This window comes from Exophiala mesophila (genome assembly GCF_000836275.1).
Source record: "Exophiala mesophila strain CBS 40295 unplaced genomic scaffold supercont1.5, whole genome shotgun sequence".
NCBI classification, from domain to species: Eukaryota; Fungi; Ascomycota; class Eurotiomycetes; order Chaetothyriales; family Herpotrichiellaceae; genus Exophiala; species Exophiala mesophila.
In genome coordinates, this window is record NW_015622508.1 from 2492200 (window position 1) to 2518950 (window position 26751).

Consider the following 26751-nt stretch of genomic DNA (forward strand, 5'->3'; position numbering starts at 1 on the left):
AACTGCAGATGACTCAACCAATCACAGAAGCCAAGGTGGTCAACGGGTCAGTTTAACTCCGTGGGGAATCAAGACGTTTCTTTGTCTTTGACGTTGTTCGTTTCTCTTGATTTCTATTCTTGATTCCAACTTATTGAATCACCTATCGGCGTGTTCCTCGATGCCAGATTTCTGCCAGTGACCTGTTCTGACACAGCGGAAAACCATCATGATTACCATGCATACAACAACCACTTCCCGAAATTCTCCATAACATACATAACCTGTGACACAGTTCCTACCATCGCCTACCACCACTCTGGCAAGATGAGTTTCTTAGGAGATATTGTCAATTCAATTGGCAGTGGGAAAGCGCCGACCCCGCCCAAATATTCTGTCCGACCACTGAGTGCCAACTCTGTGAGAGTTCCTGGAAATGAGCCGAAACTCGGTGCTCGCCCAAGCGTGGTACCGTTGCCTTCGCCACTCAACGGCATCAAGCGAAAGGCCGACACTGAACCATCCAAAGAACCAGATAAATATCTGAAACTGAACTCGGCGTCAAGCGTGTCAGCTCCTGTCGGTCGACGACCCGCAGCGCCACCTCTTAATGCACCCAAACTTTCCCACGAAAAAACGGCCTCGGCAGGAAGCCGGCCACGGATCGATACCCTAGGCAAGGCCTCGACCGTAAGCACTTCAACTCCTACCACACAGACTGCCCCTCCATCGGCCAAGCCACCTCCAGTCAAAGGATCATTCGCAGACATCATGGCCAGAGCCAAACTGGCACAAGAGTCCAAGGGTCAAAACAACAAAGTTGGTGTGATTAGACATCAAGCTTCTAACCGGGAAAAGGTATCCAAGCTGGCAGAGAGAAAGCGTCAAGAGGACGAGAAAGCCAAGGCTAGCAAGGAGAAGTCACATAGTCGCCCTGGAATGACAAGCAAGGACAAAGCTCGGAGTGTTAGTCCCACGAAGAGAGATGCTAGCCGGGCTCCAAAGGTTGCTCGACCTCCTTTACACGCCCCGGCGAGCTCGTACAAGGGTACGATGGGTCAGGCAGCCAGCAAATCTCGACAATCCCAGAGTCGGAAGCGAAGCAGATATGACGAGTACTTGGATACGGACGAAGAAGAAGGTTCAGATATGGAGGGGTACGGCGATGAAGACCAAGGAGACTACGAATCTGACGTATCATCTGACATGGAAGTTGGGGCATTCGAGTTGGATGAAGAAGAATCTCAGGCATTACGTGCGGCCAAAGAAGACGACGCACGGGAGCTTGCGTTGGAACAGCGGCTCAAACGAGAGAAAGAGGAGAGAAGAAAGAGGCTGATGGGACTAGCCAGCAAGAACAAAGGCAGGTGAGCACGGCAAAATGACGAACATGATTGATGTTTAGCAATGGAGTTCTGAGGCGATGGGCATGTCGGGAATGGAGATGAGGGCGATGGCGGGAGTGCAAGGCATACGAAGGAACAACTTGAATTGAGTCGTGTGAAAGTTTACAGGAATCCAGGACAACGGCGTCATAGGAAGCCCAAGGCATTTTTCAATGGGCTGGAGAAGCATTTACACAAGCGCATTCACATCGGGTGTCATTCATTGGAGCTCATTGCTTTTGCAAAGGCAGATAGTATAGAGACACATGGACCTCATGCGTCCTTTAGGGGAGGGAACAGTCCCCTCTAGCAAACAACCAACGCCACATCCCCGCTCATGTCCACGTGGAGTCCAAGAATTAATTAATCCGACACCAGAGTCTCGCTATCAACTCCCTCGACACGGTAGAAGCCCAACGAATTCAACATGGGCTTGTCGTGGAAGCGGTAGAGATAAACGGTCTCGCCACCCTCAGCAGTATGTTGATATTTATTCCAGGCCGGCACGCAGAACGTGTCGCCCTGTTTCCACTGGAATTTCTTGTCTCCCACATAACTGTATCCACTGCCCGAGACAACGTGATACACTGACGAGGCGGTTTCACGCACTGCAGGCGACGTGGCGCCGGCATTGAGTCGTTCGGCTGCACCACCAAGAATTTTGGAGACTGGAACAAGTGAAAGCCACGTGTTAGTAACAAACAAGACAAACGCTGGGTCGTGGGGGAAAGAGTCAGTAAATCCTTACCTGGACGGCCGTCCTTCTTGAGATAATCCTCTTGGGCCCAATCACCGGGAATGGCATCGAGTTTAGCCTGCATCTTGGACCAGGGGAAGACAATGGGGGATTGATTCGAGTCGACATCGGCGGCTGGGTAGCGGGGATCTTGATAGTGCTCGACGAAATGGACGGGGAAGTGTCTAAAGTTGGGCAGGTCGAGGCCATCAAGCCAGATCATAGGTCCTGACCCATCCTTTCCATGGTCGTGCCAGTTCCAAGTTGGCGTCAGGATCACATCGCCTCTCTGCATGGTGATGCGTTTGCCGTGCACGGCCGTAAAACCGCCCTGGCCTTCAATGATGAATCGCATGGCAAAGGCCGTGTGTCGATGTGCCTTTGCGGTTTCATTGGGCATTACCAGCTGGAGTCCTGCGTATAGTGTGTCGGTGGTGAAGGGGGCGTCTATGTGTGAACGAGTTAGTAGACTGGTTTGATTAGGGGGATTGAGAGGAATGCAATCCCATATTCAGTGGGAAATACAATCTCTCTCTAGACTAGACTCACCTCGTGCAGGATTGACCAGCATCAACACTCGTCGCTCAGCTTGGGCTTCAGTAATGATCTCACCGGCCTTCAGCAGACTCGGCCGCACCTCATCATAGCGCCAAATATATGGCACACATTGTGGGTTTGGCGCTGGAGGGTTCAACTTGGCCATGACAGTCCATAGTGGTTTGGTGTTGACCTTGAGGGCAGCGTCGACGAGTTCTTGAGCCGGATCTTGCGATCCGTTGACCTTGGTGCCATTGGTCTGGGTGAGGGTAGTTGTAGCGGTGGTCATGGTGATGTTTGGGGGGTTGTTTGTTAGGAGACAAAGACAAGGATGGGGATGATGATGGTGATAGCAATAGCAATTACCTTGTGGATTGGCCTCTTTTTGTATTTGAGTGGCGTGAGATGTCCAGACAAGACTCCCGATGACCTTTGGTAATTCCTAGCCTCGAGAGAATGAGAAGACGGCTTGGTCCAAACGCTGCCTCGTACACACCTTTGATGACAAGTAGAATCATCGAACATCGAACAAGAGGAGGCCTGAGGACAGTGGTGGGCGTGTTGTGGTTGGATTGCCGTGGTGGTGAGAGTGGGTCGTGTGGAAAAGCGTTGCCGATACATCCCCGACCATCCCCCAGAGTCTGGGTCCGAACTCATCTCCCGCGTCGATCGAAATGTCAAACAGATATCCGTCGAAGCGGGTCAATATCGGCTCATGGAGGCTAACCTCCGCCAATGCCTCCCAATATCACGGTCGTGTCTCGCTAACACCGTCACCAAGGAGTCCGGGATCAAGAAACAAAGGACATAATCATCTCCAGGTGTTGGCGACAAGACTTGACTTTTCATCGACTAGAAGATACATTATTACACTATAGAAACTCCCTTTATTTCATTCTTCTCAAAAACCTGGACTGCCAGATAACATCATGATCCAGCCCGATGGTCCTGAGGTCTTTGTGAATGGAAATGGTGCTTCTCACCACCCAGACACCGACGCCCAAGATCCAGAACCCAGTCACCTGTTTATCAAACTACCAGAGGTAAGCTCCCTTCAATTACTTAGTAGCCACTACTTGCTCGACTTTGTTTGCTCACCCTAGTCACAGACAGCATCATATCCCACTGGCAGTCTCGATTTCCTCGTCAAACTGAGGAGAGAACAGCAACAAGAAGAAGCGATGCGCCAAGCTTCATCACTTGCCAATGGTGAACGACAATCCAAACTCAAGCTTAAGATTGTCATTGTTGGGGCTGGACTCGGAGGTCTGGCTGCTGCTATTGCCCTCTTACGGAAGGGTCATCAAGTCACCGTTGTCGAGCAGGCTCCTTTTCTGGGCGAGGTATGTTTTGAACCTCTCCTCCTCTCCTAACCATTTTCCCAGCACTAACCCTGTGTTCAGGTCGGAGCAGGCATCCAGATCCCATCGAATTCCAGTCGACTACTCATCAAATGGGGCTTGAAACCATTCCTGGCTTCACGAGTCGTGACCCCAGCCAGCATTGCCTTCAAACGATGGCAGGACGGTGATGTAATCGCGCTGACCAAGCTGGTGCCTGAGTTTCAGGACAATTTCGATGCTCCTTACTGGGTTGTCCACCGAGCTCATTTCCACGACGCCATGTATCAATTGGCCAAGCAGCTGGGAGTCGAAGTGATACTCAACTCCAGGGTGGTCGAGTACGACCAGCATGGCCCTTCAATCACCACTGAGAACGGAACCACATACTCAGGTGATCTGGTCATCTGCTCCGATGGCGTCAAGTCTATTGGTCGCAAGATCGTGCTTGGTGGCGTCGACCAAACACCGCTGAGGACTGGGTTTGCCGCATATCGCGCCACGGTCGACGTCGACAAGATGCAGCAACACCCAGACACGGCGCGGTTGCTTGAGGTGCCCGGTTTGAATCTTTGGATCGGAGATCTGAGACACGTCATGACATATACTATCTCAGGCGGACGGGCGTTCAATATGGTACTGTCACATCCAGACCGATCAGACCCTGCAGGATGGGTTAAACAAAGCCCCGATGAGATCCTGTCACAGATGCGGAAACATTTCTCCGGATGGGACCCTGTACTGACCAAGATCATCGACATGATTGACTCGACGCTGAAATGGCCGTTGTTGAGCGGTTCGCCACTCAAGACCTGGATCTCCAGCTCGAGCAAAATGATCATCATGGGTGATGCCGCCCATGCTATGGTGCCCTATATGTCACAAGGTGCTGCAATGGCTGTCGAAGACGCTGCCGCTCTCGCCGAGGCTATCGATCTCGTCGACAATCCGGCCGAATTGCCTACGGCCCTCAAGGTGTGGGAGTCAGTCCGTATCCTGCGCACTGGCCAGATGCAGGAGGCCAGTCTCATCAATGGCAAGCTCTGGCATTTTGCCGATGGGCCTGAACAGCGTGCCAGAGACGCTGCGACCAGGCCAGAGGTCGAGGGTCGTCAATTCACAACCAGCCCCAACCAGTGGAGTGACCCTACAACCCAGCGTTGGACCTATGGTTATGATTCTGAAGCAGAGATCAGAAAGGCTTGGGCGGCTCAAAGGCCTTCCAAGGTCCAAGTCAATGGTAAATGATTGCTTCTCATCTAACCTCGAATGGTGTACACGGTGTTCGCGGTTTGGATTTCCACTTCGTCGTCTCCATGGAGCAGGAAATGCTTTCTTTCTAGTGAAGGCTTGTACATGGGTTAGCGTAACAAGTTTCACACACATATGCTATAGCTTGAGATCAAGAAAATATTTTCTACTTGTCGAGTTCGCCATCTCCGTGTTCATGTTGTCATTTCTTGGGCCATTGCATCGTAGACGGTCATGTCCAAATTGGGGATGCTGCTCAAGGTTGCCCACGCCATTGATACAGCTTCACTCGCCGATTGTTTCTTTGCAAGTAAAGCCTGGTCTGGCGCTCCTTGTCCCTCCATCCTGAGTTGCACATCTCTTGCCTCAATGTATGCTAGGTAGAATTGCATCTGCGCAACCCGGTCACCGTTTCCCGACTCTATTGCACTTTGTAACGCCAGCTTACCAAAATTCCCCGCGTCACGCACATGGGCCGTTTTCTGGACTGGCTTGAGTTTTGCACTGTGACTCAATTGAAGGCAGGTGGACATCATTTTGTGGTAGATTCGTGCAAGCTCTTTCGGAGTGGGTGCCAGCGTCGTCTGTTGTCTTTTGGCATCAAGGACCCGGCAAAAGCCTTTGAATGCATTCTCCAGATCGGCTTGGGTGATGGCCTCGCGCGGCTTGTTCAACAGCTTGTTGGCTTGATCGAAAACCTCAGCTGCATAATGTCAGCATATCTTATTATCATCGCCGGGGATCACTTACCCGTCTCGGCCGGGGTCATCTCGTCAGAGCCATGGTGTGTTTTCTCATCCTGCTCTTCCAGTGCTTGTGCCTGTTCGACCAAGAATTCCAGAGTTGGTGGATCTATAATGCACTCCTCAGTGTCTCTCCCCAGAAGATGGCTAATTCCGTTTCACTGACACTTTTTGCTGCGGAGATTCATCACACACTTGTACACCAGAGGTATGGTGTTTTGATGTTGGAGATATTCGTCCGTCACCGCATCGATTCGCCCTTGCTCTTTGTATTCTGCCAGACCCAACCCCTGGAGTCCTTGCTGCACATTGAAGCGAAAATATCGTTTGTCTAGATGCCCTCTCCATCTACTTGCAAAGCTTTGCTCTGTCTCGGTGGTCTCGTTGACAACTTTGACAATGTTTTCCGTCATGAATTTCCATGCGCGGTCACTGAGGGGATTGATTCTGGGTACCCCAGTTCCTACTGAGATGAAGCATTTGATCAGAGGCTCAATATGTCCTGTTCGTTCACACCAGATGTTGGCCGCTTCTTTTTCAACCTCAAAGACTGGGTTATTGGCGCCCATGGCACCATCCACGTACATCCGTTGGCCGATTTTGACGGCGTCAAAGAATGTCGGTGCTGCGGAGGTCGCCAGCGCAGCCTCCAGGATTGTGGCTTTCTCAGCTGGTCTTCCTGGCAGTCGGTACGCCCTAAGATATGCCACATGAAGGGTTTCTTTGGCCTTTGCGCAAACAAAACTAGCAGGGTTTAGTGGGCATCTTTATGAGGCAAAACTGCAACTTACACTTTGCACCTTCTCGTCTCCTCGTTCTCAACCTCGACATAAAAGGGCGTGTCAGCGGACAAACCTCTCTTCTCTATGACATTCTTGATGGCTCCAGCGAGAGCCTTGGAAGAGAAGCGCGCCTTGACATCGCCTTTCCAGCCTATAGCAAATCGACCTCGCTTTTTCTCAAAGACAGTGCTCATGAGCTCAGTGTATGCGTCAATGCATTCTTGGACATCCATCTCCAGGCGACCCAGCATGATGGCAATCAATCTGGAGGCATGTGAGCGATTATGATCTTGTTGTATACTGTCGCAAATCAAAAGCCTTACCCGCCAGTGCTCGTGCCTCCTATGAGATCGAATATGTCGCAAGGCTTGACCTGCGGGAGGTGGACTTTCTTCCTTTCATCATTGAGGCGCAACATGAGGCCACGCAGGATGTACAGCGAGGAGAGACCCCGGACTCCGCCTCCATCTAACGATAAGAGACACAGTCCCTCGGTCTCCAAATCAGGACTTTGGGAGCCATTCGCAGTCAAGGCACTCGCATCGGAACTTGGTTGGGTCACCCCACTCGACCGTGGCGATGGCAATGGTGAAGTCGAAGGAGGCTGCATTGCGATAGTTGATTGCAACCTTTGGTCATGAAGCAGGCTCAACATATGGCCTTCTGTAAGTAATGGCTCTGGCAAGTTGGCGGGAGTTACACGCTTTTTGGACGAGCAACCACAGCCTCACACTCGAGATCAGAAGTGGGAGGGGGCTTTGGGCTGGTGACCAGCCCTGGAGTGCTTTGAGGGTTGACATCAGGGGCTTCGCGTGGTGCCGCCGATGCAACGCATGGTCACACATGTGGCGGCCAATAGCATTAGCCACAGCAAAGGAGATTGTTTCTGTTTAGAATATCGTGAGGCTGAAGAATTAAGTGGAAGGGCAGGCATGATCATGGTTGTACCGATATAATGAGAATGCAGGGTTCGATACAATCACCTCAAGGTTGACAGTTCCATCTTTAGTCTCAGGAACCGAATCTATTTGCATCTGGGCCGTAGGGGCGTCAGCCACAGTTCTCTAGTTCGGCAGCCTTACTGGAAAGGGGTGTTCTGGCTTCACCAGTTGGAGAAGGGTGTTCGATGGCATACTCAAGCGCTCATTGCCTGCCTTCATCGGGTTGGACACCTCAAAAATCTAGGGTAATGAGGCCTGGCCGTCTAGCCAACAACTTGTCGAAGCCTGAAGCCCTTGAGATGGTTGCTCGAGAGTCTATTATGGTATTCCCGTTCGCCCAGTTGGTACTTTGATTTCAAATTCTATTCTCAGGCACTAAGAAGTGTCTGCTAGATCTGCGATAATCGTTTACGTCGTAAATTGCGTTCGTACGGGCTATCGAAAGTGTGTGGGTTCTAAGCCAGTGATACAGCCATTTGCCATCGACATGGAGCTTGCAGCATATGGCTGTCTTTCCCCGGTCAGGGATGTTTTAGGATTTATCTGAGGGGACGGGCAGTTGAGACAAGACTCGGAGGTGCTGGATGAGGCGGGTTCAAGGGCCTTGTATAGGCCGGCATATTCGCCACCGAGTAAGAGTCCGGAGGACCCAGGGTTTCCGCGGACAGTCGGTGTAGGTCTGAAGGTCTTAACTGCTGTGTTGACATGTATCCATAGTTGTTTGGATAAGTGGGTAAATCCACTGGATTCTGTTGACGTCGCTTCTGCCTGATTTTGCGAAAGAAGACGGCGGCGATGATGATTGCAAGGCCTGCAATACCACCTACAACAGCCAATGCAATCTCCAGGGTCTTGTTATTGGAGGAATCATTGTTGGGAGTCGTCTCGGGCTCCTCTGCTGGATTGGTTGATGTACTCAGGTTGCGAGTATTGGTGGATGTTGTAGACCTCGAGGTTGCTTGAGTAGTTGATGCCGAGTTTTGGGCTGGCAAAGCTGTGAAGCCACGATCGTTGCAATAGCCCGTGTAGATACTGGCGGCGTTGGCGAGATTAACACCGTTGTCACCAAGGGTGCACAGCTCATCGATGCAAGAAGAAAGCCATTCGTTAGCAACCAATTGAAGATCTCCTCGACAATAACAGTCATCAACGGCAGCAAAGGTCTTGGAGCACGGTTTGTTAGGACAGCCAATAACACTCCCAAGAATGTCTGTGTAGCAGAGCTCGAAACCTCCAGTGAAGCAATTTTGAACACAACTCTGCTGTAACGAAAAGGCGTCGAGGGTGAAGACCGACTGATAGGCCTGGCAGAAGACGAGATCAAGGTGGACAGCCGCAAAGAGAAGAGTCCAGCAAGAGGTCGCGAACGAGGGAACAAAAGATCCAGCATTGCGACGGAGAGGGAGTTTGTAGAAAGGGAAATGATCAGTGTGGGAGAGTCAAGGTTGACAAGTGTATCCTAAGTAGCGCGACAGAGTGGTCGAGAGTGGTTGAGGGGATTCTGGACAAGCCTACCGTAGTGGCAACCTCGTATCCCCATTAGACGGGGGCATGTTTGAACTATGCGCCACGTCCAAGGGGCTGGAAGGCGCCTGTCTGGGGACGCATGGAACCCCCCTCGACATGAAGCTGAGGTTTTGGACCATGATGAAGTGTTGGCTGTAGAGATTGACCGGACAAATGATGTGACAGGTCGATGGTAAGAGGGAATAAGCGCTGTATTGTTAATAGGCAGGACTTACCTCTGGGGCGTACCCCCTTGACGATTGATTTGAGCCTGAGGGGCCCAGGGTCTGCTTCGAAGAATACGAGACAATACATACTCCGTAGTAGATCGAGACAAGGAGAGTTTGGTCTCGAGGTGGCACTGATGGGAGGGTTTGTGGTTTTTGGTGGGAGAAATTATTTGTGGATTTGTGGGATTGGGAGAAGGGAAGGAGCAGGTGTGGAATGGTTATGACTTCCTCCTTATGCCTTTTGAGGTCAGAGCTGGAAGGTGTAATAATAATGTGATAATCGCGCCTGCCTGCATCATCTTGCTTGGGGCCCGCCTCGGCCCAATCCTCCCTCGGCGATCGGGTTACCCTTATAAGTAACAAGGCCTGGAAAAAAGACGGTCCGGTGTTCAGGTGTTCACGTGCACTGGACACCTGCACTCATCACACTGGCGTAACTGCAACTACGCCTGCACTGAACAATCAATAATGGCTGGGCTTGGATTGTCAGTGACAATTTAACCCAACCAAATTCAACCCAATCCATCCCACCCTCCAACCAGCTATCTCAACCATCTGCAAATCACCGTCATCCTTTGCGACAAATAATGTACCAGTAATCATCCTGCTGGACTTGTCCAGCCTGTGCATATTAGCAGCCTCGATGCTTGTCACACCTTCTCATTCGACTATGCCTCGTCACTTCTCTTGATCGCATCCACCATACCCACCATATCACCATTGGAAGATCGTCCCAACCCCGTCAAGATACACCTATTACATATCGCATCACCATGCCCGCCTCATCGCCGTCCCCTATGAAGCGCCCTTCGTTGAACGAACGTACATCCTCCACCGTCTCCTTGTCTTCCTCGGGCAAGCAGGCCACCACCCACAAAGTCCATCGTCCCCATGTCGTTAATCGACACTCGAGAAATGCTTCCCATGGAAAAGGATTGAGCAAATTGGGCAAAGTGCATTCCACAGCCACTTTGGCAGCTGATACTGCGCGCCATCAACATCAACGCAAACGATCAGGAGGAGGTACCCCGCCTCAGAGCCCCGGGGCCTCCCTCGTGCGCAGAAACACCTCTCATGCCCATCTGCCCAAGAATTCCTCCCATGGCAATCTACGCAAGAACCATTCCGCAAACACCCTGGCTCGAAATCTGTCACATCCTGCCCTCAAGAAGATCGGTCTGGCGCCTGCGCCCAAATCCAAAGCTCGCGGGGATGGCAAGGATGGTGTCTTCCAAATCGGCGATCACTCCTCGGAAGATGAAGAAGAAGGCGAGTGGGAAGATTCAACCACGCATTCGCCCGAGATGACGCGGAACAATTCCAAGACGTCGACACCTGCACGAGCTGGTACACCCAACGGTGAGGGGCACTCGCAGAGGCCGACCAACCTTGGACATGTGGAACTTGGGCTTCGGAAGAACAATCGCTCTGCGCCCAATTTGATCATGGTCAGTTCCCCCTCGCCAGACCAGCTTCCTTCTGAGCCACCGTTGCTCCACCAAAACCCTCGCTCGTCACGGGCACCGCCTGCAATGTCAACCATCTCAGCCCGAGCAGGCCCAGCTCAAATCACCCGAACCGATTCTTCTCGCTCATTCTCTCGTGTCGAACACGTGGAAACTGCCTCGATGAACCCAACTCCAACCATGTCCAACGCAGCCGCATCATCCTCGGTGGATGGCGGCGTTTCCCGGTTTCTGTCTCAGGATATACCCAAGCCCGCGCCGCGTGTCGTCCAGGACGAATCTGATTCCGATTCCTCGACTGAATTCCTTTCGAATTACAAGCCACAGCCTTCCGAAAGCCCGGAGAAACCTCGGTCTATACACAAGGCACGCACAACCTCTCAAACACAATCGCGAACACAGCAAAAGCTTGATTTGCAAAGGAGAGAGATGGTACGACTGGGGGCCTCGACTATGAACACACCGCCCACGCCTGGGTTGGGACTGGACCTTGGATCTTCCACGTCTCTCCACAGCCGCACAGGGTCGCGGAGCCGAACTCGAAATTTGGGAGGTGGTCGGTCTTACATGGGAGAATCTCGGGCAACACAACAGGAATACGATGTTGCAGTCAAACAACTCAGCGTGGTGCGGAGGTTCAGAAGTCCCATCGTCGAGAGTGTGGTTCGACTCAAGGAGAACGGGGTGTTCCCTGAGCATGTCGGGCTGACTCCTGCCGGCGGTCCATTTTCCAAAGGTCGACCACAAAGTCGGCGGGGTCCGAGCACTAACAGCGTTCAAACCGCCGGCAAATCAGGACTCAGCCGAAGTTTTGAGGATCAAACAACTGGGTTCCCAGCATCTCGATCCTCGACTGGGGGCAGAAGCTCCCGGGTCCACTTCCAACGACAGACCAGCCACGACGACATCGAGGTGACGCCGTCGCAAGGCAGCCCGGGCGGTTCACAGGAAGAGGATCACGACGGCCTTTCGCCAGAAGAGGCACTTTTACGACGGATATGGGAGAGTCGAGAGCTGTACGATTCGGCGGAATTTGTCACACCGGGATGAGTGGGGCGTTGATGGGACGGTGAGACAGGCCGGATAGACGATGGCTCGATCTTGGATGAAGCGAATGATTGTGGGTTTCTTGCTGCGTTCAAGCGAGTTTGTGACTCGGGTTTAGCCAGCCAACTTGGCAGATAATATCGATGGCTAGCGAGGTAGAATTGTCGCCGCGGCCCCATCGTCGTCCACTACATGTATTTTAGTAACCCACAAACGGGACGAGTTGGCTCGGCACAAGTCAAAGTATGGATCTATGTATATGTATATGACATTGATACCTGACTTAGCGTATCATCTCAGTCGCCCTCTTCTTACTTCTAACATATGACCGGGGCCACCTGGCCCTGTTCCATGTCTGGCTGGCCGCTTTCAGAGTCCCCAATCCCACATTTCTGTTAGCACGGCCATTCGACTTCAAACGCCATGGCCCGGACATCTGTGGCTGCAGCTTTCGTGATCCCACTACACTCGTACGGGTAAGAAGCTCTCCTACCAAGCAGAGAATAAATGTACTTTTGTACATGAAAGTGGGGTACCGGCGCATCCAAGAAGTCTTGTTGTCGTCTCCACACCATTTTCCTCTCACCGACGTATTCCACCCTTCAACGCGTTAGAGCCACACCTTTTCTATCATCTCTGGTCGAGACGGGGACCGGACGGTGATCAAGAAGGGATTGTGTCAGGTCCACCGATTCGCTCTTTCTATTCATTCCACGTGCGCACCCTGCCTCTCCCTCCGTCTCGCTTTTGCTTTTCAATCTACCGAGGCTGTCATTAGGAATGACACTACGACTTTATGGGCCACTCAACAGTCTTCTACTATTCTTGCATCGCATGACTCTGATCTCAAAGGAGAAATTGGGCTAAATCTGGGGATCGAGGGGCTTCTGTGTCGTGGCTGCCATTGCAACTCTTTGAATTTGGCACCTTCCCAGTCACTCGCCATCCAGTCGCCACTTCCCACGGCTCGCGATGAGTTGAGGCAGGTGCCATTTCGATTTCGGTCGCTCTTTCCCTGTTTCCTTCTCACGCCATATCTTTTCATCCCTCATTCTCTCAATCCTCCATCCTCTCCTTTTAGAGGCTCTCAACTCACTGGTCAACACTATCACCATTCAAACTGGTTGAATTACCAAATCCACGCCCAATAATACTCTCATCATGCCAAAATCTCCCAAAATCCCAGTCCCGCCATCATCACACGTATCCATCGGGTCCACCTCTTCCAAACCATCTACAGCAAGTTCCCAAATGACCACGACTCCTGTAACCCGCCCTGATCGTACAACCTTTTCTACCGTGATAGATGCCGACCACAGCACCATCAACCAGTTCGCCGCTCTCCTCAAACGTGCTACTACACCAGAGGAAAGAAGTCGACTCATACTCGAAGTCGCCTGGCGCTTGGTCCGCCATGATTTTTCAGAGGAGATGGTAATGCGCCCTGCCTTCATTGCCCACCTAGGTCAAGAGGGTCAAGAAATGGCCGATCACGATCGAAAAGACCACACTGCTGCTCGCAAAGAGCTCCTGGATCTGTTAGATTCCGGCCTGGATCTTAATGAGTTCCCAACTCGCATCGGTGACCTATTTGCGGAACTGGCCGAGCATATGAAAGTCGAGAGTGGACAATACGTCCCCAAATTGGAGCAGCTGCTCAACATATCAGAGTCTCAAAGATTAGGATGGGAATACCTCCACACCCAGATCTTGACCCCTCAGATCGAGTACCTGGATAGCAACGGCAAGCGGACAAGACTGTGGAAGAGCGCAGAGGACTACGTCCGCTCTGAACCCAATCGATTCCTCGACATCTGGCATGGATACATGGCCGGAAACATCAAACTGATAGCGGAGAGTAGTGGTGTCCGCGTCCCTCCACGATTGTGATTGGTTTTGGGTATAGGACACCTTGGACATGTTTACATATACTTGTCTGTTGATGCATACACTAGTTACAGACATGGATTTTTATAACCACGGCATCCGAACGCCATGATGGTCAGAATAAATCAATACATTGCTAGCGAACGTGGAACATCCCAACCCGTATTCGGGTGCTGCCGCGACAAATTACCACCCAGATAGTAATCGATTGCTGTCATATCTCTCTCCGTCTGCAATCTTCCTCCCGGCCTCCTTACCATGGACAGGCAACCGCTTGACTTCTTTCTCGCGCCCTTCTTCCGCCGTCTTGAACGAGTCTGGAATCAGCTTTGGATCTAGCAAGCCGATCTGGACAAGGACCGACGCTTGATCCCAGTGAATATGCTCTTGATATAGCCTGCCACCGCGGACACTGACTACACTGATCAAAACAACCTCGACTCGTTTCTCTGTCGGAGGCACACCAGGAAGCATCCATGGCATCTCAACAGTGTGGGTGAACTTGACCAGCATCTCATCTACCACACGGTCGGCACCCTGAGTTCGCGACAGTAGCTTCACCTTGAAATCCGGTGGGTTGCTATCAACAAAGAAGTCCGAGTAGAAACGCCTTAGTTCATCCTGACCCCTGCCGCCCGTCATGGTGGGCCCGTGATTGACATAGGGCTCGTCTCGGACCATGAGGTCCATCGCCTTGTCCGCATCCTGGTCCCGGAATAGGGCAGTCACCTTATCGTCCCACAGTCCTTCCAGATCATACTCAGGCATGTCAAACGCGCGTCGCAGCATGGCAATGTCACGAGACCAAGCCAAACCAGCTGCAACCGTGTCGAACTCCTCCATATCATGTTCGGCAAATCCAGGCTTGACGTCCGGATAGCGATAGTTAGGGTGGCGGGTACCAAACTTCTGTGACCCCGTCAAGTGGATTTGCACGTCGAGCGTTGGCGGGAAGTTGGTCGTCGTCCGCGGCATATAAGGCGGGTAATAGGCGACGACGGCGACTAGTTTGGGCATGGGCTTCATACACGCCTCCAGCACCAACGTTGCTGCATCGCCGTATGCCACAATTGCGTACTTTTCCCCTAGCTCCAGCGGATCCTGTAGGTGTTGTAGTTGTGACATGTATTGCGACTTGTTGCCTTGATAGGCTAGATATGCCAACTGAAATCCTTCCTGTTGGAAATGCTGCACCGTCGTCGGATCAAACTCGTCCGTGTCGCTCGTTATCACCAGACGTGGCACCTTGGTGTTCCAGTTGAGACTTATCTGACGGCCGCTGTTGCCCCCTCGCATCCTTCGCCTCAAGTCGTTTCTGGCCTGTCGCACGCCATCTGGCGCCGACGTGTCCAGGTTGATGGTTGGGAATCCTCCCACATTGACTTTGACCATGATGGCTCTCCTGGGATGGTTGGGTGACTTCAAATGGAACCAACAGCTTCAGCTTGACGCTAGCCTTGACAGGAAATAGAAGTGAGAGAGATACTCAAGTTTAGAGTCCGTTCGAAATAAGCTTCATGATATATATATCTTGGAGGGGGGAAAGGACCAAAACTTGGATAGACTGAGGAGGGGTTTGAGGATCCTTTCAAAACCGGGGCTGATGTAATGTCTGAGAATAGAGACAACAGGAATCCCAACCTGGTCGTCGACGTCGAAGTCCCGTTCAGCCGTTCTTACTGCCGGATTCACACGTTGTTGACTATGACGTTAGGTTGCTTCTAGGCGAGCCACACCCGGACGATGATCATCCCAGGCGTCTCTTGGCCCGAGGCGCCGCCTGGAGCCCCTTGTCACTTTTTCTCCACCATCGCCACCATTAGAACCACTGTCAAGCACTGTCCACACGTGTGTTCATTACGCGATTATCCACCTTTGGAGACTTGTTTCATCTCCAAATCGAAAAATGACAAAATATCAAAGCTGATAAGGCCTTCTTTCACAACAACTGAATGAGTACTGAAAGCCCTTGACATGCCCGGGCTGTTGGCTGCGAGCAAGATGAGTGTGTCCAGTCGACCTGCGGTCATCTGTTCGAGGTCTCTCTTGAGAGCCAGACAGCAGATCCCACTTGGCAGTTGTCTATCTCGTCGAGGTCTTGCAGGAGACACTCGCTCGGCAAGAGACAGGCTATTTCGAGTGTCGGAAGAAGTCCAAGACGCTCTGGCGACTGGTAAACCCGTGGTGGCCTTAGAGACAACCATCTACACCCATGGTAAGTAGAGCCCCGCCCTTCCATCGCTTCGAAATATCCAACCCACTCATCTATGTCATTGTCCAGGTTATCCCTACCCCGAGAATGTTGCTCTTGCCTCCCACCTCGAATCCCTCGTCCGAGTCTATGGAGGTGTCCCTGCCACCATTGGTGTTCTCAATGGCGTTGCCCATGTCGGCATGCAGCCTGAAGAGTTGATACAATTGATCAAGACGGCCGGCGAAGAAACAACCTGGAAATTATCTAGACGTGACCTTGGCTTCATCGGTGGACTTGGTCTCAGAGGGAAAAAATTAAATGGCGGGACCACCATTGCCGCAACCATGATCCTTGCCCACCTCGCTGGCATCAAGATCTTCGCAACTGGCGGCCTAGGAGGCGTCCATCGAGGTGGAGAATCTTCTATGGACATCTCGGCTGATTTGACCGAGTTGGGTAGGACTCCTGTGGCCGTCATCAGCTCCGGGTGCAAGAGTTTCCTCGACATTCCACGCACCCTGGAGTATCTGGAAACACAAGGTGTTGGTGTCGGTACTTTTGCCGATGGCCGCCATGGTCAAGTCGACTTCCCGGCTTTCTGGTCGAGAGACTCGGGTGTGAAAAGTCCTCAGACCATTGTCGATGAAGCGGATGCCGCTGCTGTTGTCTATGCTCAGTCTATGCTTCCAGTCCATTCAGGCTTGCTTTTTGCAAATCCTGTCCCTGTGGATTCTGCCATGGAAAAGGCTACGATTGAAGGATATATCGCCACTGCCGTGGCCGAGGCTGACAGAAATGGTATTCGTGGAAATGCCAACACTCCTTACATCCTCAAACGTATCAGGGAGCTGAGTGATGGAGCCACTGTTACGGCAAACTCGGCTCTAGTTGAAGCCAATGTTATTCGCGGCACCAAAGTTGCAGTGGAGTTGGCTAAATTGGAGCGACAAGATGCAGCTGCATCACAGCGGTGAGACATGTTAGGGCTTCACTTGGTATATTGAGGTAGACACTGACATATACAGGGTGGTTCCCTTGGTTTCGAAGGCTGTGGAGACCTCTCCCGCACCTGCAACCCTAGAAGAACAGGTAGTGCCAGAACACGCACCGAAGAAAATACCATTCGATGTACCATTCGATGTGTTCGTGGCTGGAGCTCTGGCAAGTGACACTCTATGTGACTATCAACCACTCTCAACCACTGTCACTGAAGTGGCGCCTGTAATGCACACATCCAACCCTGCTCAGATCACACAATCCCCGGGAGGAGTCGGGCGAAATGTGGCATTTGCGGCACATTTAGCAGGTGCTCAAGTCGCGCTAGCAAGTGTCGTGGCCGATGATATAGCAGGTCAATCGCTTTTGAAGCATGTCAAGGATACTGGCATCTCGACCGACTACATTCGACAAATCCCCACCTCTAATGGTGCCAGAACAGCGCAGTACGTGGCAGTCAATGACATGAAGAAAGATTTAGTGGTAGCTATGGCAGACATGGCAATTCTAGGTCACCCTGATCTCGAATCAACAAGCTACTGGTCAGAAAGCATTGCAAAGGCTCAGGCCAATTGGGTTGTGGTGGATGCAAATTGGTCGCCAGCGATCCTCTCGTCCATCATCACGGCTGCACAGTCGCAGAATGCCAGGATTGCTTTTGAACCTGTATCGACTGCAAAAGCAGCACGTCTGTTTCACCCGGAGACATCAGCCATGACGCCGTCCAAGGTAGTTCCGAACCATGTAATCAACCTTGCTTCACCAAACAAAATGGAGCTCTCAGCTATCTATCATGCTGCTCGCGACGCCTTGATGTTTGAGTCGGACCAATGGTGGAAAGTGGTTGATAGCTTTGGTCTCTCTGGCTCAGGATCAAGAGACCGGCTCGTGGCGGTGGCCGGTCGGGATCTGGTTGATCAAGGCATTCCCCAGCAGTGTATTCAACTGTTGCCGTTTATTCCCAATCTCGTGACCAAACTCGGCCGCAAAGGCTGTCTCCTTACCAGCCTCCTCAGACGAGGTGACGATAAGTTGACTGACCCAGAACACGCACGGTTTTTCATTGCGAGAACATATTCCGACAATTCAGAGATTGGCGGGGTGTATATGAGACTTATACCTCCATCCCGTCTTGTCGAGGAGTCAGAAGTTGTGTCTGTCAACGGCATTGGTGACACGATGCTGGGCGTTATTGTTGCAGGTCTGGCCAAAGGCTACGCCCTGGAGAACATCCTACCAACTGCACAGGACGCAGCCATTTTGACTTTAAAGTCTCGCGAGGCTGTTTCACCCGAGGTGCGTGGGATCTTGAACAAGAAGTAACACGAGTTTCAATTTCGAGGCGATAAACCACGTGCTTGGACGGATGAGGCATCGCTCAAATCCTTTTTTGGCGCAACCAATGATGATCCAAGAATGAGTTCTTACCAGAAGTCACCTTATTAATCATCGACCATCAGAAGCCAGCACAGCAGCGGGACACACAGATTTACTTAGCACTACATCATGCCATCTTGATATAGCTCTGTCGCGCATGTCATCGGGGCGAATGCTTGTAATATCCATGTCTACAACATGTTCTCTGCTTCACGAACAGGATTTCTTTCCCTATTGGTCCTCACAGTTCTTGCGACAGAGCTACTCGCACAGGGACCGGCAGATATCGATGGACTGGAAGCAAATCGTTTGACGGTTCAAACTTGGGCATTCAACTCGTCGGCGCCAAATATCCACTCCCTGGAAATCCGACAAAGTTCTTGTCCCAACCCAGGGACTCTTGATTACTGCGAGTCGAATTACTGCTTCCTGGTGCAGACTCGTGGCAGTGCAGGCTGGGGCACCTGCTGTCCATCCCAATGGTCCTTGATTCTCTACAGAGGAGGTTCAGACGGATGGACTAGACAGAAATGTTGTCCTCCTGGTGTCACCACCCAACAGTGCGACAATGATGGAATCTCGGAGCCTCCATTACGACCTCTTCAATGCGGTAACGGCGCCATATTGTCAGGCTGGGCTTGTGTATATGGAACTCCAAATGGATCACCAAGTCAACGAGGATGGTCTGGATGGTTGGTTGTGATGCTTGGGATTATTTGGGTTGGATTCTTCAGTCACCTGCTGTAATCCAAAGCGAGAGGAATTCCATTTTGGAGTGATTTTGGCCACAACATTGCTGCATTCAAGCGACTATGCACCTATACATGGATAATGAGATTGTTTTCATCATTGTCAATTGATTGCTCTCATGCAAGAACCTGAAGATGGAGCATCAAACACCTTGTGTGGAACCCATGTGATACCTAGAGGCATGACACCCACGTGATATATGAATCTTTAAAGCGCCGTGATTATTCACCGCTTAGCCGGCAAACCTGCCACCATATAACATAAAAGCGGCAACTTGAACTACTGGTTGTTGAATCCCCTAATTGGCAAATAATGTCTAGGTTGTCACTTTACGGTTCCCGCAGTTCGCAGTTCGCAGTTCACGTACGTCGCAACAATTCATCTGGAACAGGACAACTTGATCTTACGCCGTTTACACATAGACCTTACCTTGACAATCCTCACTGTCTGGTGTTGAAATTACTCTTCTTCTCTCCACCTTCTCGCTGCGTTCTTCTACCCTCATTTCTCCACTCCTCCGTGCCCTATTCAAACAGCGCAGTTCAACATGGCGGACCGCTTCCCTTCCATCGAGGACATTGATGCAGGTCAGCAGGTCTCCTTTTCTCCCACCCAACAAAATCAGATTCTAACCTTGCCTCAGGCGAAAGCGATGTCCGACCAGACTCCTCGACAGCTCAAGGCAGTTTCCTAGAGCGAGAACGCGCCCTGTTGGGTGAAGATGCCGATCTGTTTGCAGCAGGTGACAAGACAAATGCCGCGACTGTGGCCGATGGCGACGACGACGATTTACTAGGTGGAGATGGTGGGGATTTCACATCTGGAGCACCCAATACCTCGAGTGGTCAGGGCGACTTGGACGATTTCGAGAGCTCATTCCCTGCCATTGATACACGGAACGATGTAAGTTGCACTTTGGGGCCGTGGCTTGGCCACATGTACCTGAACCCTTGTCGGCCAACTTATCATCTGGAACATCTCAGACTGACACCAACATAGAACATTGGCCCTGGTGGAACCATCACCAACTCGGCTCTTCCATACCACGGTTCCAGCGCTCCAGGCACCTCGGGCTACACCAACTACAACCCTCCAGTTGAAGAAGACGACACCGAACCCATCCGTGAATGGCGGTCGAAACGTGACGCCGAGATCACCCGACGTGACGAAGCAAGTCAACGTAAGAAAGACGAGACCATCGCCACAAGTCAGGAAGACATTGATTCATTCTACGAATCCTACAACCGCAAGGTCGACAAGCAAAAGGCACAGACCGCCAAAGAAGCTGAAGAGTTCCTCAAGAATAGAGAAGACACCACCGCAGGTGGCACCAGCTGGGAGAGAATCGCCAAATTGGTCGATCTGTCTGGCAAGGGTCAATCTGGCGGCGGAGATGGCAGTTCCAAGAAGAAATTCCGGGAATTGTTGGTTAGTCTGAAGAGTGATAAGAATGCTCCGGGTGTGGCTGGACTGTGAGAGATGAGAGATGCGACCTGGTTTTGTTTGGTTTGTGCATGTCCGCTTGTCGACATTGGCTGCCATATCTCGGATCAAGGAGTAGAACAACGCTGAGATGACAGCACGAGACATGGTCGATGAGTGGGGGGATTCAAAACGTACTGTGGAATTGGGAGCTCAGCTGAGATGCTTTCTTACCCTGGGCCATGTCCTTTTATTCCATTGACGACGCCAGAACATATCGACGTCAGGGTGTCGGCCCAGATCCAAGTTCAAGATCGTGGCGTTTAGGAGGGAATGATTAATGTAACTACTAAACCTACCATATTCTACGGATGGTAATTTCCACGCACACCACGCACAGTTGATTGCCTCAGGCCATACTACTCATCTATTATAATCGTCGGCATCACTGTCGTCGAATGACCCTTGAATTACCCATATCATCACCTTGTAAGCCTTTCCAACCCCCATCTTCTTGCCATAAAGTACCGGGTTCACCTCAAGTACCTTCACCACGATCCTCGCAATATGTCCACACCATCCCTTTTACATATAGGTAGCCTTGTCAAGGTAACGCCGTTCCACCTTGAACCACTCACTACCTTAAATAAACATCCGTAATGAACCTACGAATGGTTAAACTATATCTACAGCACATATTACATTTGCCTCATCCATCCCGCCTCACATTTCCTACCCAAATTTGTGTTATCGGGACCCTCCTTCACGTGACCACCTCCTTCGGATAGGTTACCTTCCTTCATAATGCCTGCCCCTTGGAGATATCGTATCACAAGTGACGGTTGCCCCTGTTATCAGGTTGATCTACTGATGACATTTTGGGCTCGAGGTTGACATAACGGTGGGGACTATGTTTTCTGGTTCTAGTGTCCTCATGGTTCGGTGTTGGTGATGCCGGTTGAATAGGGTGGTGTTCTTGTATAGAACGATTGATCGAGACTTTGGTGATATGGGGTTCTCGAATAGGGGTAGGCCGATAGATGGTTGTGTTTCAGGTCATCATTGAGAAAAATCCTTGTAGAGGTCTTGATTAGATGGTATTTCCAGACAGGAATGGGAAGTCAGATGGTTTTATTGTAGTCCTCCATTCAGACAAGTACCTATATGTGCTTTCATTATCTATTGTTCCCAGATGGAAACATGTCCTTAAATCAATTCGTTATAGTACTCCATAAGTCTCACCTTCAGAGTCAGGTAGATAGCTAGAGAAAAAGAGATCATCATCATTCTGTACCTAAGATTCCGAGCCGAGCGGTCTCTATATGATATATCTACCACAGAGATCACCCAAGCACCCAAGTACCTGACCGACCACCATCTCCCGTCTCCCCAAGGTCACCCGTCACTACCAAAAGGAAAAGATACGCAACTGCCGGCACCAGCTTAAGGAAAATGAATGAGTGTGCGTGTACATGGACATAAGGAAACTCCTCTCGTAATAACCTGACTCACTCCTCATGCTTGATCACAAGTCCAGTCACAAATCTGTTCACGTTCTTTTGCACGACACGATCCCAGTTGAAGCCATAAAAGTTGAAAGTAGTCGGGTCTTGAATCCACCTCTTCTTGTTCTGATCAAGAAGATAGATCTCGGGCTGACCATCATTGGAAGTGATGAGGGCATGGTCTGCAGTGATTGCGCCTCCTCTGGCAACCGCATTGATGACGGTATCTGACAGCAGCTCAACACCATTGTAGTCGTCGCCGAATAGTCCTTGATACACGGCCGAACTTGTCAAAAGTCGAGCCTTTCCATCTAGGCATAGATAGATCTCGCCTTTGGACGACTTGATGCGCTTCCCTTCGAGTGGTACCATGTCAAAGAAGTCATGACCTGTTCCAAAATATGGGTAGAAATCCGTGGTTGCATCGAGAATACTCCCAATACCTCCACCAGCAGTGAAAGTTATATCCTCATCTCTCTTGTAGTAACCTTGATCCTCGTGAGAATCGGTGATTTTCTGTGTGTACCATCTGTGCGCGGTTGTTTTGTACACCGTAGGTGGTATTTTGCCGAGTCGATAGATTAAGGTTCCAATTGTTTTTCCATGAGGAGCGCAGGTGATACCCCTTGTCTCGGAAACTTCTATGCTAGTCGTTGCGCCCGTTGTACTTGTGACGCTATGCGAGTACTGGTAGGACAACTCCACACTGAAACTCATACTCACGGTGACAGGACCTTCTTTAGCTTCACTGCCTCCCGTGACAGTTACTTTGACACCGGTCACAAACGTGTCTGTGGTCGAAACGGTAAAAGTTTCCGACTCCGTCAGCCTGATGCTAAGCGATTCAGTCTGGGACTCGGGGCTAGAATTGGCCCAGTTGTGCTGTGAAGGCTGACTGAGTGCGTTGAACGGCACATTTTGAATTGTAACCGGGTCAATGATTTCCTTCACTGGAAACAGGGCGCTCCATTTGAATGCGCTGACAACATCACAGAAACGGTTATCGCGGAGGTCGCTAATCTCCTTGCTGTTGCCCCAGCCCTTGACCTCGTTGAAGGATGTGCCACTACCATCTGGATGTTCCCAGAATGTCACCGTTTGGCCGTCTTGCAAGGTTTTCCATTTGATCGAAGTCAAGTCGTCATTCATCCACATTCCGGCGAGCGAATGGATGACGTTCCCTTCCCACTCGCTCAGGAACAATGTGTGACGAAGGCCGGTGAAATTGAGTTCCGAATACATCTCGATGGCGCCAATTCGGAGATCGACCTCGCGCCAAAACCATGCGGCTAGCAAGTCATTCACACCACAGTTGAGTAGGTTGACAGTTTCAGTTTTGCCAGTTCCTACCAGATCAACAGATCTGCCGAGCCCTTGGAGATCACCTACACTCTTGCCGGATGCGAGCGGTTGGTATTGATCAGTCAGTGTCACCACCCGTCCGACAGGTAGATTCCAGGCGATCCAAGTGGCCTTGTCCACAAAGCTGCTGGGTAGATAACGACGATCTACGGGAGTCGTTTCATTCGTGTCGATAGTGCAAGACGCACTGCCCCATGAAGCGTCGACGTAAATACGACATTGGCCACTGGGAATGTTACCCGGGATGGTGCCGACTGATGGGAGGGGTGTCAGCTTCGTGACAATGTCGTTGACAACGGGCATGTTGAAGTGTACTTATAGAGAAGATGGGCTGGGAAATGGCTGAAGGCTTTTGTGTTCTGTGCTAAAGTACTGTCGCTCGAAGAGGGAGAGATGTGCTGTTCGTGAGGTGAGGAAGACCAGGACACAGCCCGTCTTATATAACCTTTGGCCGTTCACAAGAACGACGTCTTTGGGAAACTGTCTTCATCAGCTCCCTCGGTGGCTGAGTGCAATCACAGCTGAAGAAAACTGCTCTGATGAGCGGTCTTTCGCCCAAGTTGACCTATGAAGGACTCGAGGCTTTGAAATTCTCTGTCACCTAGCTAGTCTCATGTCGCTAGGAGAGAGAGAAAGCTAGGTCTGCATAGTGGCAGGAGACCAGCCCGGCTTGTTCCAACAATTCCTGTGATATTTTACAGCTCATGCCGTTGTCGTTCCACTCCTTTCTCAGTGGTCGGCCCATCAGAGGCCGTCGACCTCCCCCCAAATGCATGTTCTCTGCTTCAATTGTCCTGCGCATGCATGAGCGGTCTGTCTGTTGTGAGTTGATGTACGTACATGTCCTGGGTCAACAGACCCAACCACTGGCTTGAACGTACATATCTTGACGCGGCAGTGAGTCGAATGCTACTGTACATGCTCTAGACCATGTCTGCAACGCCGTACTCGGTTGTGCGACTGTTTCTCAGCTTGTTGTATCAAAATCAGAAATCAGAATACCTGGGACATAGGAGATTGCGGAGAGTGATTGGCTTCAACAGTGAAGATGCAGGACTATATCACTGATACTTTGACACACTTCTCACAACACCTACCGTGTATGGCGTAGTGTCCTATGTCTGCTTGATTTTGTACCCCGGAAATCATCCTTGCCATTCTGGGGTTCATGTCTAGCTCGTAGCTCAACCATTCGAAAGAGTCACCTTTCAGCTTGTTCGAGAGTAGCCCTGGCTTGTGAGGGCTGACAATGGCAATGAAGCAAGATAGAATGTCATCGACCGTGAGCTTCATTTGGAAACCCTGGGAAATACATTCGCGCTAGCTGAATCCTGCCAACGTCTTCACTCTGGATTCGACTACATCGTCTTGGCAGGAGTCGCGCCAGTTCTCGCCTACGCATACACTGCCTCATACCCTGCCTGGTATTGGTTCGGTATAGATAGATGCCTGATCTTACCTACACATACTCCGTACACACAGGGGGAACTGCATGCCGCATCCAGAAGGTCGAAGCGGGAAGCCACATGGAATACTCATTGCTACAGCATGATCTACCTTGCATGAGCTCTTGACTTCTCCTCGGCGCACAAAATTCTTGGTGTAATAGATCCAAGTATCAGATGCGGCCTGATGAACTCCTGATACCAGGATTAACTGTTGTTCATGCTCATGAATATTTTTCAATGTATCCTGTCGCCGCGATCTTCTTTGTTCGTCACTAGCACTGATCGACACCTGGGCCAAAGAGATGTCTAATGTCATTCATTTCAGATGGTGATATCAGTACGAAAAATGTTCTTGCCATGCTTTATCATTTCCGTCGAGCTCAGATTTCTGCCCTTCAGCCGGACGCTTCCACAAGCGGATTAGTTCCAGTCATCTTGCAAAGAGATCAACGAGGCCAGCCGCCACTCGACGCGAAAGCCTACCTTTGGACTGATTCTCCTTAGTCATGTATGGATGCTCTAGGCAGGGGACTATACATTACTAGCCCTGGTGACAGCATTCAGAGGGTCAACGTGTGGAGGCTACTATGTCTTCTACCATCAATGGACGATAACCTACATTTTGACAGCCGCCCATTCACTCCATAGCCGCCGGCTGGGAATATAGCTATTAGGGATTGTGCTCTACGTAAAGCTCTGTGCCGTACATGCGAAAGACGCGGCCTAGAATATCATTACTGGGCCTAGGAACTTCACGACGGCATTATACTTAGAGACTGAGGTTTAGATAGGCTTTTCAGCCCTCTTCAAAGAGGCTTTATCGCTCTTATGTCTATAGATACTAGGTACTATCAGTAAAGTTCTTCCTAGATAGCAACATAGCTATGTATAATTCAAGCATACTTCTTCCTATGTAGAAACCCCTATGGACAGTTTGATGATATGGTCTCCCTATGTAGAAAGATGTCTATCAATACTTTCCTCATGATCCTCCCCTAACAGAACTATCTATAGGTACCTTTCATTTTGCGTTCTTCCTAGATAGAAACATACCTATATATGCTTCGATCTTAATTCTCCCCTGATATAACTATTGATAGATGCCTTTGCGATGTTGTCTTCTCAGGCAGAAACATATCTATATAGGTTTGCATTAGTATCCTTCCTAGATAGAAATATGATCATAGGTGCTTCAAACGAATGTCTTCCTGCTATGGAACCCTCTACAGATGCTTTCATCACATAATTTTCCCAGATAGAAACATATTCATAGACGCTTTCTTTATACCTCTACCCTAGAAGAAACATCTCTATCGATGCTTTAAGCCAAAGTTCTCCCTTAATCCAAATACCCATTCATGCTTTTAGTATACGGTCGTCAAGGTTTAAACACCCGTTACTGCTTTCACATCCAAGGTACTTGTCGGGCGGATCAAGTTCTACTCGCTCTCCCTTGGAATGGCCTTCCTCAACCAAATAGCCCAAGGTTTATTGCCCTTCGTGGGTGTTCTTTACATATCCAAGCTTCATTTGGTTTGGGTGTTAGTCCGTCATGATCAAGACAAGTGTAACCCACGTGCCCTTACAGGAGTGCTTCACAAAGAAAATCAGTTTATACCTTCTCATTGTAGTCGACCCTTCAAGCAAGATGGCTCTTTATTCTTTCACTACACTGGCTCTTCATAGACAAACCATGTCTAGTCATCCTCGCTGTACTCGTGCTCCTCTACAAGCCATCTATACTAGCTTTTGCTGTCCGAGGCCCTCACAGACAAGATGGTTCTACACCCTTTCACGAAGCGGGTTCTGCATGAACAAACCATATCTTGCTGTTCTCCCTGTGTACGTGTTCCCTTACATACCATCT

The 26751-nt window shown here is 50.6% G+C and overlaps 11 protein-coding genes across 11 annotated transcripts; 6 read left to right on the plus strand and 5 right to left on the minus strand.

The window, feature by feature from the left end:
* The first annotated feature begins 105 nt into the window (after nt 1–105).
* Nucleotides 106–1702, plus strand: PV10_07602 (uncharacterized protein). The gene has a single exon (XM_016372525.1). The coding sequence runs from the start codon at nt 307–309 to the stop codon at nt 1348–1350; it is 1044 nt and encodes a 347-aa protein (XP_016221857.1). The 5' UTR covers nt 106–306; the 3' UTR covers nt 1351–1702.
* On the minus strand, nt 1567–3140 carry PV10_07603 (uncharacterized protein). The gene is made up of 3 exons (XM_016372526.1): nt 2650–3140; nt 2113–2547; nt 1567–2032 (listed from the first exon to the last, which is right to left on the minus strand). Exons 1-3 carry the CDS (start codon nt 2924–2926, stop codon nt 1728–1730), a joined length of 1017 nt encoding a protein of 338 aa, XP_016221858.1. The 5' UTR covers nt 2927–3140; the 3' UTR covers nt 1567–1727.
* A 368-nt stretch (nt 3141–3508) lies between these two features.
* Nucleotides 3509–5225, plus strand: PV10_07604 (uncharacterized protein; the record flags this gene model as incomplete). Its single annotated transcript, XM_016372527.1, has 3 exons — nt 3509–3680; nt 3747–3980; nt 4041–5225. Exons 1-3 carry the CDS (start codon nt 3567–3569, stop codon nt 5223–5225), a joined length of 1533 nt encoding a protein of 510 aa, XP_016221859.1. The 5' UTR covers nt 3509–3566.
* A 197-nt stretch (nt 5226–5422) lies between these two features.
* On the minus strand, nt 5423–7408 carry PV10_07605 (uncharacterized protein; the record flags this gene model as incomplete). Its single annotated transcript, XM_016372528.1, has 5 exons — nt 5423–5931; nt 5979–6080; nt 6138–6715; nt 6763–7017; nt 7077–7408. The coding sequence occupies 5 exons, from the start codon at nt 7406–7408 to the stop codon at nt 5423–5425; spliced, it is 1776 nt and encodes a 591-aa protein (XP_016221860.1).
* An 825-nt stretch (nt 7409–8233) lies between these two features.
* PV10_07606 (uncharacterized protein) lies at nt 8234–9084 on the minus strand (the record flags this gene model as incomplete). Its single annotated transcript, XM_016372529.1, has 2 exons — nt 8234–8857; nt 8893–9084. The coding sequence occupies 2 exons, from the start codon at nt 9082–9084 to the stop codon at nt 8234–8236; spliced, it is 816 nt and encodes a 271-aa protein (XP_016221861.1).
* An 878-nt stretch (nt 9085–9962) lies between these two features.
* On the plus strand, nt 9963–12203 carry PV10_07607 (uncharacterized protein). Its single transcript, XM_016372530.1, has one exon. It carries the CDS (start codon nt 10204–10206, stop codon nt 11944–11946), a length of 1743 nt encoding a protein of 580 aa, XP_016221862.1. The 5' UTR covers nt 9963–10203; the 3' UTR covers nt 11947–12203.
* A 901-nt stretch (nt 12204–13104) lies between these two features.
* Nucleotides 13105–13833, plus strand: PV10_07608 (uncharacterized protein; the record flags this gene model as incomplete). Its single annotated transcript, XM_016372531.1, has 1 exon — nt 13105–13833. The coding sequence occupies one exon, from the start codon at nt 13105–13107 to the stop codon at nt 13831–13833; it is 729 nt and encodes a 242-aa protein (XP_016221863.1).
* A 68-nt stretch (nt 13834–13901) lies between these two features.
* On the minus strand, nt 13902–15445 carry PV10_07609 (uncharacterized protein). The gene has a single exon (XM_016372532.1). It carries the CDS (start codon nt 15220–15222, stop codon nt 14017–14019), a length of 1206 nt encoding a protein of 401 aa, XP_016221864.1. The 5' UTR covers nt 15223–15445; the 3' UTR covers nt 13902–14016.
* Nucleotides 15446–15804: 359 nt separating this feature from the next.
* PV10_07610 (uncharacterized protein) lies at nt 15805–18343 on the plus strand (the record flags this gene model as incomplete). The annotated part of the gene is made up of 3 exons (XM_016372533.1): nt 15805–16045; nt 16112–16994; nt 17050–18343. The coding sequence occupies 3 exons, from the start codon at nt 15805–15807 to the stop codon at nt 18341–18343; spliced, it is 2418 nt and encodes an 805-aa protein (XP_016221865.1).
* Nucleotides 18344–19486: 1143 nt separating this feature from the next.
* Nucleotides 19487–21062, plus strand: PV10_07611 (uncharacterized protein). Its single transcript, XM_016372534.1, has 3 exons — nt 19487–19734; nt 19791–20050; nt 20147–21062. Exons 1-3 carry the CDS (start codon nt 19695–19697, stop codon nt 20621–20623), a joined length of 777 nt encoding a protein of 258 aa, XP_016221866.1. The 5' UTR covers nt 19487–19694; the 3' UTR covers nt 20624–21062.
* Nucleotides 21063–22077: 1015 nt separating this feature from the next.
* On the minus strand, nt 22078–23739 carry PV10_07612 (uncharacterized protein; the record flags this gene model as incomplete). The annotated part of the gene is made up of 1 exon (XM_016372535.1): nt 22078–23739. One exon carries the CDS (start codon nt 23737–23739, stop codon nt 22078–22080), a length of 1662 nt encoding a protein of 553 aa, XP_016221867.1.
* Nucleotides 23740–26751: the final 3012 nt, after the last annotated feature.